We start from the raw sequence: 16,009 nt of genomic DNA on the forward strand, positions 1-16,009 counted from the left end.
CCCAACACAGCCAAAAAAAAAAAAAAAAAAAAAAAAAAAAGACAAGGCCGGAGGGCCTAGCAGAGGGCCCCAAGGAAATGCCTCGCCACCCCCCAGGGAGAGGCCCTCGTTTGTGCTGACCCAGGGCAGCCCCGGGCCCCAGGCCACTCACCCCAACACCCTCTTCCCTCAGCATCGAGCCTTCCAAGAGCAGCATCATGCCGTTCCGGGCTCTGAAGAGGCCACTGCAGTTCCTTGGGCTCTTCGAGACCTCCCTGTGCCGCCTCACGCACATTCCGGCCTACAAAGTGAGAGGGGGAGGGGGAGGGGAGGACCAGGGCGTCCCGGAGAAGGGAAGGAGGGGTCTGCCCTGGGCCTAAAGATGGCGCTGGGATGGGGCATCCCACCGCTTGGCCTCTTCTGGGATGTTCTGATCATGCTCCATCTCCAGGTGAGTGGTGACAAAAACGAGGAACAGGTGCTGAACGCCATCGAGGCCTACACAGAGCACAGGCCGGAGATCACCTCACGGGCCATCAACCTGCTTTTCGACATCGCACGCATTGAACGCTGCAACCAGCTTCTGCGGGCCCTGAAGGTCAGTCCCGACCCGGGGGGCCCTCGGGCTCCGGTCCATTCCCACCGCTCCCTCCTCTACACCCCTCCTCTTCCCCAGGACACCGGCTGTCCCGCCTCCCAAACCCCAGCCCCGCCTTGCAGTGCCTAACTTGCCCTGGCCTTGTCCCAGGACCGTGGCCTGCCCCAGTTTCTGCTCCCCAAGCCCTACTTCTGCCCTCAGGGAGCAGGTCAGGCTGAGCCCTGCCCCAGAGGACCGTCCAAGCCCCCTCTCACAGCCCCAGGCCTGTCCCCGCGCAACTTCGACAGGCCTGGCCCACCCCGGACCGCACTCTGTCTTCATACAGCTGGTCATCACGGCCCTCAAGTGCCACAAGTATGACAAGAACATTCAGGTGACGGGCAGCGCTGCCCTCTTCTACCTGACCAATTCCGAGTATCGCTCAGAGCAGAGCATCAAGCTGCGCCGGCAGGTCATCCAGGTGGTGCTGAATGGCATGGAATCCTACCAGGAGGTGACGGTGAGCCCCTACCCGCTGCCTGCTCTGACCCAGACACCCCACTTCCTGCTCACCCTGTGTGTCCCAGCCTCGCCAGCAGGCTCGCAGAGCCCTCCCGGTGCCGTGCTTGCTCTCACCTTTTCTCTCCTGGCTCTGTACCGCCCCCCGCAACCCCCCTTTCCCGCGGCATCACTGCCAGACTCTGGGACCTGGCATTCAGGGCCCTGGGACCCGGCCCCGCCCAGCCAGTCCATCACCCACTGCCACCCTCCCCCGGGGGCCCTGTCCTCCTGACTCTGGGCCTTTGCTCGTGCTAACTCCTTAGCCCTTCTGCCCAGCGACACTCTGCTGAGGTGGGTATTTTTTTCAATAACTGCTTTTATTATAAAAGTAATCAAAATTTTTACTGGAGAAAAATTACAGGTATAAAAGAAAAAAAAAAAAAACACCCGCAATCCCAGCACACAGAGAGCCAAGATTAACATTGGATATCTATTGTTCTGGCTTTTAGTCTGTGCGTATTTATTTAGTAAATGGGACCATTCTGTGTGTACTGTCGTGTAACCTGGATTTTCATTTCAACAGCGTCTTGTAAATGTGAACATCTCCCATATCAACAAAACATTTTACAACAAAATTTTAAAAGCATTGTTTCTTTTCTGATTACAAAAGTGAGATACCTAAGGCTTAGAAAACAAATTCAAGTAATAGAAAGTGCACTAGCTAGAAAGCGAAAGTTCCAATCCCAGCTCTCCTCCCCCCACCCGCCGGGGCAGCTGGTTTGAACAGTCGGCTTCAGAGTTGTTGGTGTCAGCACAGTGTGAAGCGTTCTCATCCAAGGAGAGGCTGCCCTGGTGCCGACTCTGTGCTGGGGCTCCGAGGCAGTGGTCAAGCCCCACCCCCAAGGGGTAGCAGGACGGGCCTCCCCCGAATACACGGGCTGCACTTACTGAGTCAGCCCCACGGTTGAACATTTAGGTTGCTTTTCATGTTTTGCTATTTCAAATCAGGCTTTGCTGAATACAAGTAACTGATATGCTCCTCATGAGACACGTCTAAAAGGAGACCGGCTGGAGCAGTGGGTTTGTGTATTTCTAAAGCATTTGGTACGTGTTCTTGCGTCGTCCTCCAGAAAGGCTCTGGTGGGGATATAGCCTCTGCAGGGATGAGAAGGCCCCCTTTCCCACTGCCTGCCAACTCCAGACTTCAGAGCAACAGTTCTTCCAGCATTGAGATTGATTTTATAATCAGGTAAAAGGCTTGTCCTTTTTTTTTTTTTTTTTTTTTTTTTTTTTTAACGAGGAAAGAATGCTAGTTGAAGACTCGCAAATTCGTAAACTCTTTCAAAGAAATAGAAATTCAAGGAACAAGATAATCACTTTTTGACTCGGGAGACCGATGATGTCCGTTGACAAAGGTCGGGGGAAGAACACACTCGCACTTTCCACTGGTGAGGTGTGACCTGAACAACCTCTTCACAGGGCAACTTGCAGAACCTGCCAAAACTGTGAATGCATTTGTCTTTTGGTGTAAATTCCACAGTCAGAAATGTTCTTAGAGGAAAAAGATGCATGTACATCCTCCCTTTTTGATTAAATAAGAAGTCAGAGGCAACCAAAATGTTTTAGCAATAGGGGCCTGGACCTGAAAGATTAACGTAAGATCTGCCCACATCATGGGATATGATGGTAAATCTGTACATCCTAACATGGAAAGATGGATGGCCCTGCATGTTGATAAGTGAAGAGAAGTTTTGGACCGATAGGGATAAAACCTTCTTTCGCCTCTCCCCTCCCCCAGGTATACATTTGTATTTCCATGGTAGAAAAATCTAGAAGGTTGTGCATCAAACTTTTTTTTCTTTTAATATTTTTGGCTGCATTGGGTGTTCGTTGCTGTGCGCGGGCTTTCTCTAGTTGCGGCGAGCGGGGGCTTCTCTTCGTTGTGGTGCGTGGGCTTCTTATCGCGGTGGCTTCTCTTGCTGCGGAACACGGGCTCTAGGTGTGCGGGCTTCAGTAGTTGTGGCACGTGGGCTCAGCAGTTGTGGCTTGCGGGCTCCAGAGCACAGGCTCGGTAGTTGTGGCTCGCGGGCTCTAGAGCACAGGCTCGGTAGTTGTGGCGCACGGGCTTAGTTGCTCCGCGGCATGTGGGATCTTCCCAGACCAGGGCTCGAACCTGTGTCCCCTACATTGGCAGGCAGATCCTTAACCACTGCGCCACCAGGGAAGTCCCGCATCAAACTTTTGTTTGTTTGTTTTGTTTTGTTTTGCGGTACGCGGGCCTCTCGCCGTTGTGGCCTCTTCCGTTGCGGAGCACAGGCTCCGGACGCGCAGGCTCAGCGGCCATGGCTCACGGGCCCAGCTGCTCCGCGGCATGTGGGATCTTCCTGGACCGGGGCACGAACCCGTGTCCCCTGCATCGGCAGGCGGACTCTCAACCACTGCGCCACCAGGGAAGCCCCCGCATCAAACTTTTAACGGCAATTACTTCTGAAGAATTAAGTGGGGGACTTTATAACTTTCTGCTCAGATAGTATTTTTTGAAATTTTTATAGTAAGTATTGCTTTTATGATTTAAAATAAATTTTTTTCTCAAATTACAAAATATATGTATATTGTGGGGGGAAAAAAAGGACAGAGTTAACAAGGGTTAACAAGTTAATTAGAGGATTAGGATATCCTCTAATTTATATAAGTAGTGAAGTATGGTGAACTTCCAGTATCTAATGAGAAAGGATGGAAGGAAATTATGAGGAAAATGCACTGAGACTACTGTAAAATAAATAAATAAAGAAACCCACAGACAACACAGAGTAATTGAGGATGTGGAGCAACTGGAACTTTTCTGTGCTTCTGGTGGGAGTATAAACTGGTACAGCCACCTTGGAAACAGTCTGGTGTTACCTGGTAAAGCGGAAGACGTGCACACCTTGTGACCTAGAAACTCCACCCCACGCCTGGGGGCCCTAGAGGAGCCCACACACACGGACACCAGGATGCACGTACAGGACATTGTTTGAAGTAGCCAAACACTGAAGTCTACCCGAACGTCCGCTAGCAGTGGACTGCATAAATAAATTAGAATTCTATACTGCAAGTGAAAAAAAAATGCATTTCAGCTACTTATAACAAGATGGTTGATCTTGCAAACCTGTGGTTGAACAAAAAGCCACAAGATGCTAGAGAATCTTTCAAGTGAAAGGCAGGGATGGGGCTCTCTCGTAGGGAGAGGGGCTTATGATCAGGAAGGGACATATGGGGACTTCTGGGTGCTGGCAATGTTGTTTCTTGACCCAAATGGTGTTTACATGGTTGTTGAAAAGCTTGTTTGCTTTATAATTATTTGCAAAACTACACATTTGTGTTTTATGCACTCTTCTGTATATTACAGTTCACGTTTTTAAAAAATATTAAAAAAAAAAAAAAAAAAAAAAAGCCTCGTAGTCTCCTCTTCCAGACAGCCTTTGTGGACCACCACAGCTCTGGATGATCTCACACCTCTAGAGAGCCCCTCAGGTCCAGCTCCCAAGTCTGACCCTGACTGTGCTCCGCTTGTCTCCTGGCCCCGCCCAGGTCCAGCGGAACTGCTGCCTGACCCTCTGCAACTTCAGCATCCCTGAGGAGCTGGAGTTCCAGTACCGCCGAGTCAACGAGCTCCTGCTCAGCATCCTCAACCCCACACGGCAGGACGAGTCGATCCAGCGCATCGCCGTGCACCTGTGCAACGCCCTGGTCTGCCAGGTGGACAACGACCACAAGGAGGCCGTGGGCAAGATGGGCTTTGTGGTGGTGCGTGCGCGCGCGGTGGGGGCTGCCTCTCCCCCGCCCACCACAGCCCCACTGCCAAAAGGGAGGATTTAGGCCAGACCAAGGGAAGAATTTCCTGGGACTCCCTGGCAGTCCAGTGGTTAAGACTCTGAGCTTCCAATGCAGGGGCTGCGGGTTCGATCCCTGGTCCGGGGAGCTAAGATACCATGTGCCGCGTGGAACGGCCAAAAAAAAAAAAAAAAAAAAAAAAAAAAACTACTTCCAAAGGAAGAATTTCCTAACGGTGAAAGTTGCTGATGACCCATAGATTTTCTCCACCTAGAGAACATTCTGTCATCCTCTCCCAGCCCCTCCACTTTCCTGTTGGGTCCCACTGTACAAGTCACTCCGGCCTCCTCAGACCAGGTGCCCCTCTTATGCCTTCCCAACTGGGATTAAATAAATATCTGAGGGCCTATCTGTTTAACATCAGCCTCCCCACTGGGTGTGAGCTCCGTAGGGAGAGACGCCGTGATGTTCCTTCCATCATCCCGTTCCCAGCACTTCCTAGCATAGGGCCTGGTGCACAGTGGGGAGTTAATAAATATTTGCTGAAGAAACGAAGGCACATCCAGTCTCCTCCTTTCATTTATCGCTGGGGAGGCTGAAACCCACAGAGCAGGGGGGCCACGCCCACAGCCACGTGGGGTCAGGGTCGAGCCAGGACTAGCGCCCAGGCGCCCTGATGCCAAGGCCCGTGCGTGGCACTTCTCCCAACAGCCTCCCAAATAGAGAGGCGTATTTGGTCTCGTCAGGATGTATTAACAGGAATAGAATTGCTGACTCTTCCCTCCATCTTGGTTCTTGGGGGACATGGTAGCTCTTGAAGCCCTGGCGCCCCCGGCAAGTTCTCTTCTCTGCCCACAGACCATGCTGAAGCTGATTCAGAAGAAGCTGCTGGACAAGATAGTAAGTTGAGTCTTCATGGAGCCACCCTGCCCCTCCCCTAGCCTGAGAAGGGACTGGCTTGCCCCTGGGGGGGTGTCCACATTGTGTGAGGGGACCCTGTCACCGGGTGCCAGGAGCCTGCGGGCCCATCCAGGCGAACCTGTGCTGAGCCCTCTCCCCGCTTCAGTGTGATCAGGTGATGGAGTTCTCCTGGAGTGCCCTGTGGAACATCACGGACGAGACTCCCGACAACTGCGAGATGTTCCTTAACTTCAACGGCATGAAGCTCTTCCTGGACTGCCTGAAGGTAGCGCCCTCTCCAGAAGCCTCCTTGACCCCCACTTGGCCGCTCTTCTGTCCCCAGGTCCCCCAGCAACCCCTCTCCCCATGGTTCCCATGGAAGGGAAGTGGGGATCAACTCACAGGCCCGCCAGCCCAGGGTTTGCTGCTAACAGGAAGGAGCTCCAGAGGTCTTCCCTGCCCCAGACGGCCTGGCTGGGCCCTCTCTTAGAGCCCTCCCTCCAAGGGAGAACTCAGCCCCGTCCTTCTCAGCATGATTTCTCAGACTCTCCAGGTCTGGCTGGGGTCCACTGAGCTATCAGCCAGACAGAATTCTGTCCAGTAGGATGGTCTGTTCATCCTAAAACTCATTCCTGATTGTCTTGCTCTAGTTTCCAAAAGGATTCCCTTAGACTAACATTTTGAGCTTTGGTAAATAGAATCGTGTTTGTCCCATTCATAATTTTATAGGTCAGATCTCCACTCAGCCTTTGATTTTGTGGCAGGGAGCTCTACCACTTTAATCCCTTGTACTGTGTACCCAGCACTGTCCTAGGTGTACCGGAAGGTAGGAGAGCAGCAGATTGCACCCCCCGCCCCCGCTTTGTCTAGTTGAAATGGCCAGAGAGATGCTCATAAAGCTTCTAGGTTACCAATATCAGACACTAATTAAGTACTCATTGATATGACCCCCAATGGCTCTCATTTTGCCAGGAGTTCCCAGAGAAGCAGGAGCTGCATCGGAATATGCTAGGACTCTTGGGGAATGTGGCAGAGGTGAAGGAGCTACGGCCCCAGCTAATGACTTCCCAATTCATCAGCGTCTTCAGGTTGGTACTTCTCTTCTTTCCCTTTTTGCCTTGGCTGCCAGGATGCTCAGAGCTCTAGTCAGTGCTCAGTTGCAGCAACTGCTGTTAGCCTAGATTTCTGTTAGGAATGCCACCTTCACTCTATGATGCAGTTTCTTATTCTTTCAACCCTTCATAAATGGTCCTGTTGTAGCTATATCTTACCAAGTGACCTTATATCACCTTTAGAAGTCATCTGGGTATGTATGATAAGTGATAAAGAAATCAAGAGTACCTCTGGCATCTGGTCTTTTAGTTGGGGTCCAGCAGCTGGTATCTGAAGAGGGACTTGGGGATCAGGACTCCATTTCTCTCTCTTCTTGGCAGCAACCTGCTGGAGAGCAAGGCCGATGGGATTGAGGTTTCCTACAATGCCTGTGGCGTCCTCTCCCACATCATGTTTGATGGCCCTGAGGCCTGGGGCATCTGTGAACCCCAGCGGGAGGAGGTGGAGGAGCGCATGTGGGCAGCCATCCAGAGCTGGGACATCAACTCACGGAGAAATATCAATTACAGGTGTGGAGTGGGGAGGGGTGGGACACGGATGTGGGGTAAGTGCTAGGACAGGATGCTCCTTCCCAAAAAGGTCCGGTGAGAGCTACTTGCCCTTCTCCTAGTCCTGTGTCAGGTGTTACTAACCGAGGTGTAGTCCACGTAGAGCACAGCATGTAAACGTGCATATCTCACCTCTACAGTTTGGTGCCTGTTTCCTCACATCGACACCTGTGTGTACCCAAAGCCTGTCGTTTACAAACATTTGATACCTGTCCGGTTGTGAAAAAAAAAAAAAAAAAGAGAGAGAAAATACACGCAACAGAAAACAAAACGGAAACCATTCATTCCCTAAAAGAGCATCCCCCCCCTAACATTCTGGCGTCTCCCTTTCCAGCAGTTTTCTATGCTCAGATTTAATTACCTCCAGTCCAGCTGGCACCAAGTCTTACTATCTTGTGAGTGAATTTCCAGCCGCAGCTATGGGTCTCCCTCATCGTTTTATGACTGAGTCACTTTCTGTGTGCACCTGGGCCATCTTGTATTGATGGACATTGAAGTTGAAAACCCACGTTGAGAGGAAAAGGCTTATGCTCGTGGCTTTGCTGACACTCCAATTACTGTCATTTCAGAGGAGGGCTGAAGTGGACTCACTGGCCCGGGGAGGGGGTGGAGGAGGCACATGCATTTTTCAGGCTTTTGGACCATGACTCCAGATGACGCGTAGCAGAAGGCCATTATGGGAAGTGCAGTCAATCTCTTCTGCTTCCCAGGGTCCTTCCTTCCCCACCTCCCAGGCTGGGGCTCTCCTCCCTGCCATGGTCCCCAGTTTCTGCACCACCTGATCTGTGTTCCTCCTACCTCCCTCATACTCATGACCTCTCTCACCAGGGCACTCTCTTTGTGGAGCCTGAAGGGCCGGGTGCCCCCCCTGTCTCCTCCATCCTACCGGCCTGCTCATCATTCGTCCACGGGACCCTTCAGTGAGGACAAACCCCCAACAAGAGACAATGCATCTCCCCCAACAATACCCGCCATCAAAAGTGACCTTGAGGGAGTTCCCTGGTGGCCTAGTGGTTAGGATTCCAGGCTCTCACTGCCATGTCCTGGCTTCAGTCCCTGGTCAGGAAACCAAGATCCCTCAAGCCGCACGGAGTGGCAAAAAGAAAAAATAGTGACCTTGATTTTTCTTCCTATAGGTCATTTGAGCCAATTCTTCGCCTCCTTCCCCAGGGCATCTCACCTGTCAGCCAGCACTGGGCCACCTGGGCCCTGTACAACCTGGTGTCTGTCTACCGTGAGTACCCACTAACCCTTTGTTCACTCATCGGCTGAAAGCAGACTTGCCCTCAGGGAGGTGATAATCCAGGTGGAAGTACTATGAGAGCTGGTGTCAATGTCTGCGTCTCAGCACCCAGCCCTCCGCTTTCTGGCATTGGTGGGACGCCCAGCATAATGGCTGGCCCCTGCCTCATCGGCAGAAGCAGGCCTGGCAGATGAGCCGGCCCACCCAGAGATCCCAGACAGCTTTCTTAACGTTTCCTGCTTCCATACAAGTGAATGGTCAAAAATCTCCATGCCTTCTGTAAGGCAGGGTAAGACCAACCCAAACCAAGAACTAACCCCTGAGGAAACAGATGTCCAAAAGAACAGGAGAGAAGTCTCACTCATTTCCTCAGAGAGACTCCCACCCTCTCTTAGAAGAGCCTGAACTGTCCTCTGCTCAGTGGCTTTGGAGGAGAGGAAAAAGAGGGTGCAGCACCAAGAGACTTTGATTGCAGACCAGGTTTGACCCCTAGTTCTCTCCTTTACTGGTTATGTGATCTCATGCAGGTTATTTAACCTCTCTGGGCCTCAGTTTTCTCCTCTGTAAAATGGGGATAAGATTGATGTGAAAAGAGAACCAGCAGAAAGTGCTGAGCCCTGGTGCCTGGATACTGCTCAGTCCTGCTACTGGCAGAGTGAATAAGAGTGCAGGCCCTGAGGGAAGACTGCCTGTGTTACTTTGAGCAGTTTTCTCAACCTCTCCGTGCCTCATTTGCCTGATCTTTAAAATGGGATAGTAATAGTACTTTCTGCATAGGATTGCTGTGAAATAAGACATGTAAAGTGTTCGGGAGAGTGCTTTGGCACATCCCAGCTGTTCAGTAAGCATTTGCCAATTTTTTATTATTCCTTGAGGTTAGTCTTACTAAAAAGTAGCATCTTACCTCAAAGAGGCAGTGTAGCACAGAGGAAGAGCCCTGAGCCCGGACTCCCTCAGACAAGCCTCTAGAGTGACTTTGAGTGGATTACTTCATCTCTCTGAAGCTCAGCTCTTTCATCATTAAATGGAGATGATAAAAATAGCTCCTACGACATAGAGCTGGTGGAGGGCCATTGAAATGCCCGTGTTCTCCGTGGAGTGTATAGCCCTGGATACCGAGCCCTAGAATGTTCTTTGTTGGAGTGAACCATGAAGCCACCCAATAGGTAGGCCTGGTGGTTCCATCCTGGCTGGACATATTTTGTTAAAAGTACAAATAAACAGCTTCCTGGATCTGTTGAATCAGGATACCCAAGGGCAGTGCTTAGGAAGCTCTATTTTTACAAAAACTTCTCAGAGAGTAGAAGGTGCTGGTTTGGGTGACATTTGGGTGGCGGGGGAATGCCACTGTGAGGCAAAGAAGGGAAGAGCCTTTTCCAAGGGGTTCACCCCTTGCTTCCCCCAGGTGGCCTCAGGAACTTGGGCCCCAGGGCTGGGCAAACATGGCTCATGGCCGGTTGCAGCAGTGCCCTCACTCAGGGCCGAGTCTTCATCCCGCCTTCTGGGAGGGCAGTTCTTGCAGCAAGGGTGGGTTTCTGGGCAACAGGCCGATAGAAATCCCACCCTGATCACCTGCTGTCTGTCCCTATCCACAGCGGACAAGTACTGCCCCCTGCTGATCAAAGAAGGTGGGATGCCCCTCCTGAGGGACATGATCAAGATGGCAACCGCGCGGCAGGAGACCAAGGAAATGGCCCGGTGAGAGACTGGCAGTGTTTCTGCTTGGAGCCTAGACTTGGGGGAGCGAGGGACACAGCCAGGCCTTCTCATGGTTAGGAATGGCTGAAATTCCCAGGGGCAACTCGGAGCTGAGTGTGGAGGTGGACAGCATACTGACGTCCAGCTGGGGCCTCCCTGAGTGTCATTTTGGCCACAGTGTGGCCGGAAACTGGATGATCAAGCTCTGAACGGAGCATCATTGCCCTCATTTGTAAGCTTTATTTTCTTTTATTCCCAGAAAATCCCATCCTCTCATCCCTGGGCATTAGCAAGTCAGGTCAGAACTTGTCATTATTTTTGGCCAAAGACATTCCAACTAAAGAGAGGACACAGTATGGTAAAATACATTCTAGGGATCAGGCAGAATGCATATGAGTTTCTGAATGTGAAGGTCCCGGACACGGCAGAGCCATCAAGGCCTTCCACTACTGTGTGGTTTTCACTACCGGGTCTAAAATATCATCTACCGGGATCTCACACCCATCAGTGCACAAGAGAGACCCTCAGAGATGCTACGTGTCGCAGTCAGCAGTAACGACCTTGCTTTCTCCAGGATGCATTCTAGAAGAGAACAGAGTTAAGTTTACCCCAGTTCTAAACACAGCGCAGAATAAAGAGTATCGTGCGGGAGGGGCCTGGAGCTCAGAGGCTCCCCAGACAACTACTCACTGGCTGTTTCTGCAGTTATTGTCGGCAAAAGGCACTGCTTAAACGTTATTTTTGTTTTTAATTTATTTATTTTTGGCTATGTTGGGTCTTTGTTGCCGTGCGCAGGCTTCTCATTGCGGTGGCTTCTCTTGTTGTTGCAGAGCACGGGCTCTAGGCATGCAGGCTTCAGTAGTTGTGGCACGTGGGCTCAGTAGTTGTGGCTCGTGGGCTCTAGAGCACAGGCTCAGCAGTTGTGGCGCACGGGCTTAGCTGCTCCGCGGCATGTGGGATCTTCCCGGATCAGGGCTCAAACCCGTGTCCCCTGCATTGGCAGGAGGATTCGTAACCACTGTGCCACCAGGGACGCCCACTGCTTAAACATTTAATTGACAGATTGGTCTGAGTTTGAGAATGGTAAAATGAGCGGTTCTCCAACTTAATCTCCCTAAAGAATCACCTAAAAAGAGCGGCATGTGGGATCTTCCCGGATCAGGGCTCGAACCCGTGTCCCCTGCATTGGCAGGAGGATTCGTAACCACTGTGCCACCAGGGAAGCCCACTGCTTAAACATTTAATTGACAGATTGGTCTGAGTTTGAGAATGGTAAAATGAGCGGTTCTCCAACTTAATCTCCCTAAAGAATCACCTAAAAAGATTGTTAAAAACGTTCGGCCCCACCCTAGATTTTCTTTTCCGGTGGGCCTGGGAATGTGCATTGTCAACAGGACTCCCAGGAGATTTGAGAGGCACTGGGTAAGACTGACCCATAACCTACCCCAGTCACTTTGAACATCTCTGTAAGACCTGAGATGTGTACCCAAGCTGGCCAGCCTGATGGCAGGGTGCTTAGGAGAAATCCCTCTGCCTGTTCACCAGTCCTGCCCCGCCCCAGGCATCCCTTACTTCCTAAAAGGCATTGAGGCACCTCTTTAGCACATGGAGGCTGCAGTGAACACATACACACACACACACACACACACACACACACACACACACACGCCACCAACCCAGAGGCTTAGTGTGAACGGGGAGGCCGTGCAGGGTTCAGGGTGACACCTGACGGCAGTTCCCAAGGGCCAGACTAGAGTGGGAGACAGACTCGAGATCTGAGCACGAGGGGTGATTCCCAAACGCTGCACGGGGACTTGGCCGCTGCAGGGTGTCGGGCCCTTGTACTTGTGCAAGCACAGCTGCCCTAGCCCTACCCGGACCTGCCGCTGGATCAGGATCTCTGGGTGAATCTTATGCGCAGCCAGTTTGGGGACCACCAGTAGACTTTGGGGAAGAAAAAGGCCTGGGTGTACAGGGAAAAGGTGAAGAAGGAAGATGTTGCTGAAAAAAAGACCAGAAGGTTTTGGAGGTTAGGCCTGAGCTGATTCAGGGAAGCCCCTAACCACAGATGCCCAGGCACTGAGAGGTGGGAAAGGGGGCCTGGGGAAGTAGGAGGGGAGCACGTGGGGCTGATGGTATTCGTGGCCACAAGTACCATTTCCCGGGTACCCCGCACATGCTGGCCACTCTGCCCGCCATTTTGTACACTTCATCTCATTCAGCCTCAGCATCATGGTTAACACTGGCTAACAAATCCAGCAGCCTGATCAGCTGGGAGGGGCTGGGAGGGGCTGGGAGGGGCTGAGCCCACCCTCCAATCCTCTTTCTCCCATTGTCTCCAGCAAGGTGATTGAGCACTGCAGTAACTTTAAAGAGGAGAACATGGACACGTCCAGATAGAGGCCTCTGCCCCCACGGCCGCCACTGCTCTGGACCACGAGGCCGGGAGGAAGCGCTCTCAGGCAGCCCAGCTGGCAGATCCCCACCCGGGGAGCCTCCCACTGGATGAAGGGACACAGGGGGACTTTTGCACAACCGACGCTTTTCCTTAACATTCGTGAGATATATATATATATAAATATATATATATATATTATATATATATAAATATATATATATATAATATATATATATATTATTTTTTTTTGGTTAGGAAGTGTGAAGTTTTGTGTGTATGATTTCTGTACAAAAACAAAAGAGACACTCCCTGAGTCCTCGCAGCTTCCTTGGCCATTCTCAAGCCCCAACTCAAAGCCTTCATCGCTGCCACACTCACTCCTACCCCTGCCAGACTAAATGCCTCTAACATTGTGAGTGTCCAGCCCTCACCCTGTAATCTCTGACCTTGGCCTCCCTTCCTGTTAGGAGAGGCAATGGGCTTTTGATAGCCCACTCCAGCACCCTAACCCACCCACCAAGGCCTGAGAACGCCCTCTAGGTTCCTGGGTGCAGCTGATGGGGTTCGGAGATTACAACTAACCCCACTGGGTCTCCCAGATGCCTTGGTGCTCCCGGCTGTGGGCCTCTGGGGCGAGCAAGTAAGCCGTACCTGCCTAGGTCCAGGCACTCCCAGCCTCAGAGGGCCCTCGAGGAGTGGAGCTCACGGTGGCTCTGCTGCCCTCCGGCCAGGCCTGCCTGAGGCCACGCTGCTATGGAGGCTGCCTCCTAGTCTCCCACCAGGTCCCAGGCTGTCGAAGGCCCCAGCCCAGGGCTGCTCAGAATTCGGGCAGATTCCACTGCCCCTTCTGCCAACATATCCAGAACCTGCCCCCCCGACCCTGGAAGCCAGCACCTCCTGGGGCCAGGGGCTTTTTCCCCCTCACCCCCTACCCCTCATCTGCCCGCAGCACCCACGGTGCCCAGGCACCCCACCAGCAGAACTGAGCCTGCCTCACTCGCCCCTGCCTGCCCCGCTGCCCAGAGGACCCCACACCTCTCTCACAGGCAGGAGGTCCCCAAGCCAGCCTTTCCCGGTGGCAACAGGCAGACACCTCCAGACCAGCATTTGACACGTCCTGCAGCGGCCCTGCCCGGCCCTCCGGGGCCCTGCCCGCGCCCCTCCCATTCTGACCCCAGGCTTTCCCTCGGAAACCTCCGTGCTGTGTTTCAGAGAAGTGTGAGACACAAACGTATCTTGAAATATTTTGTGGTCCTCCCTTGATGTCACTCCGAATTGCTTCTCCTGGCACAGACGGCGGTGAGGAGGCCCCTCTGGAACACGGGGCTGGGGAGCAGAGCTGACTCTGCAGGTGGCCCCTGGGGGGTGGCTTTTCTTCCCTCCTCCTTCCCTGGGCCTGTTTTTGGGTTCTCCTGGCGTTTCTGCCTGCAGACAGAGCAGTCTGGGTGAGCAGCCCAGGGGAGAGGCACCTGGCCTTTCTCCCCTGGGGTCTTTCCCTCCCAGCCGTGGAAAGGGCCAGCTGCCCTGTGTCCCTCAGCTTAGCAGATGGGCCACATCTGCCCCTCCCTTCCATGCTCACGTGGCCTGAGCCAGGCCCAGGGCAGAGCTCACACTGCATTGCTTTACCACCTGGGGCCTGGGTAAATGTCTGTACTTCGGGATGTCACAGAAATACATTTTTGTGCAAAGTGGAGCAGAGTGTCTTTTTTCGTGGAAGGGATGGGGTCTGGAGAGGGCCCTCCAGGGCTGGCTCAGGCAGTGGGCCTTGAGTGAGGGCGCGCTGGGTCGGTTTGTGTGCCCAGCCCAGAGGGTCAACTGCAGACTGGGGACAGGTGGCAGATCGGGCTGGAGCACCTGCTTTTCCTCTGCAGTCTCTCCACACCCCTGTGCCCAGATCCTGAGGGTACAGCTGGCAGAAGACCAACAGGGCCCCCGCCCAGAATGGCTGTCTGATGGTAGAGACAAATGTTAAATACGAGATTATGACCCAGTGTGTGAGGAGCAGGGAGAAGGGAGCACAGAGCAGGCCCCTCCTGTGGGCCGGTGGGAGTGTGCAGGACAGACTGGAGTTAGCTAGGCCACGGCCCTTTCGGGAGAGGGAAGAGCATATGTGCAGATAAGGGACAGCGTGGTATCCTGGTGCGGGCAGGGGAGGCTTCTCACAAGGGGAGACATGCGAGCTGAATCCAGCAAAAAGACCGGGCTGCCGGGCCTGGCTGTAGGGGTCCAGGGAAAGGGTGTCCTAGGCAGAGGGCCCTGCCAGGAGAAGACCTCGCAGGGAGAACCACGAAGCAGCCCACGTGGCTGCAGCAGAGTGGAGGGCAAGGGCGCCAGCAGGAGGGGATGAAGGAGCCGGGGCCAAATCCTGAGATGACTCAGCTTTGGCCCAGGACGGTCCTGGTTTACACCCGTTGTCCTAGTGTTAACTATCAGCAGTGACTTCCGTGCCCCTGAAGTACTACTGAGGCTGCACCCAATGAGGGAGAGCTCTTCCCCAAAGAACAGTCTAGGTGCCGGTCCCAGATCAAGCGGAACCACTCCCAAACCTGCCAGGTGGTGTGTCCCCAGTGCCCAGTGACAAAGGTTCTCTCCTAGACCAAACTGTAGCCAGGCTCCAAGCCCTCTTCTCCGCTAGGCCTCAACCTTGGCTTATAAAAACTACAGACTTCAGCGCAAGTGATTTCGTTCACTCCCACCTCTGACATTAAAAGACTTAAACACTAACATAGCTTCTAACAGCTCAAGGTCACATCCCTAGGATGACCCTAGCCCCCCCTTAAAGTGCCTGCCTGAGAAAGCTCCAGGCTGCCAAAAGAATTTACTCTTTTTAACCAACACCTGATCACAGGCCCCTGACCACCCCTTCTTAGAGCATTTACTAAAAAGGGCTCACAATTGTGAATGCTTTCTCTGTCCCTCTGAGGTGTATTTGTACCTCCTACAACTCAGGAGTGTCTTTCTCAAGGACCTGATAGCCGTCCCTTTAAAATGTAATCATCAGGAAGGATCAGGCCTCTTGTCTCCCAGTCTCTGTGGGAGGATAGAAGCTGAACTTCAATTATTGCCAGATAGCAGACACAGCTGGCCTAATCAGCATTTACCCTGACCCACTGTTCATAACTTTTCACTGCTCTGAGTCTCTTCAAGCCCCTGCCCTTCCCCATCTCAACTCCCTCATTCTCCCTTTAAAATACCCAGTCACCTCTATACAAATCAAAGCTGCACTGGGACTTCCCTGG

At 52.8% G+C, this 16,009-nt stretch overlaps 1 protein-coding gene across 6 annotated transcripts in view; it reads left to right on the forward strand.

The window, feature by feature from the left end:
- The window catches only part of ZER1 (zyg-11 related cell cycle regulator), a 31,051-nt gene extending 16,574 nt beyond the window's left edge, over positions 1 to 14,477 (forward strand). For 2 of the 6 annotated variants that reach the window (XM_024126512.3, XM_028497568.2), the window contains exons 6-16: positions 173 to 287; positions 431 to 577; positions 903 to 1,076; positions 4,628 to 4,843; positions 5,729 to 5,770; positions 5,937 to 6,056; positions 6,743 to 6,858; positions 7,204 to 7,392; positions 8,568 to 8,665; positions 10,270 to 10,372; positions 12,715 to 14,476. In XM_024126512.3, coding sequence (XP_023982280.1) covers positions 173 to 287; positions 431 to 577; positions 903 to 1,076; positions 4,628 to 4,843; positions 5,729 to 5,770; positions 5,937 to 6,056; positions 6,743 to 6,858; positions 7,204 to 7,392; positions 8,568 to 8,665; positions 10,270 to 10,372; positions 12,715 to 12,772 — 1,378 coding nt within the window. In that variant the 3' untranslated portion in view covers positions 12,773 to 14,476. Of the gene's footprint in view, positions 1 to 172; positions 288 to 430; positions 578 to 902; positions 1,077 to 4,627; positions 4,844 to 5,728; positions 5,771 to 5,936; positions 6,057 to 6,742; positions 6,859 to 7,203; positions 7,393 to 8,567; positions 8,666 to 10,269; positions 10,373 to 12,714 lie in introns of all 6 variants that reach the window. The other 4 variants (XM_024126515.3, XM_024126514.3, XM_024126513.3 and 1 more) reach the window with 4 other exon arrangements.
- Positions 14,478 to 16,009: the final 1,532 nt, after the last annotated feature.

This window comes from Physeter macrocephalus, chromosome 13 (assembly GCF_002837175.3).
Source record: "Physeter macrocephalus isolate SW-GA chromosome 13, ASM283717v5, whole genome shotgun sequence".
NCBI classification, from domain to species: domain Eukaryota; kingdom Metazoa; phylum Chordata; class Mammalia; order Artiodactyla; family Physeteridae; genus Physeter; species Physeter macrocephalus.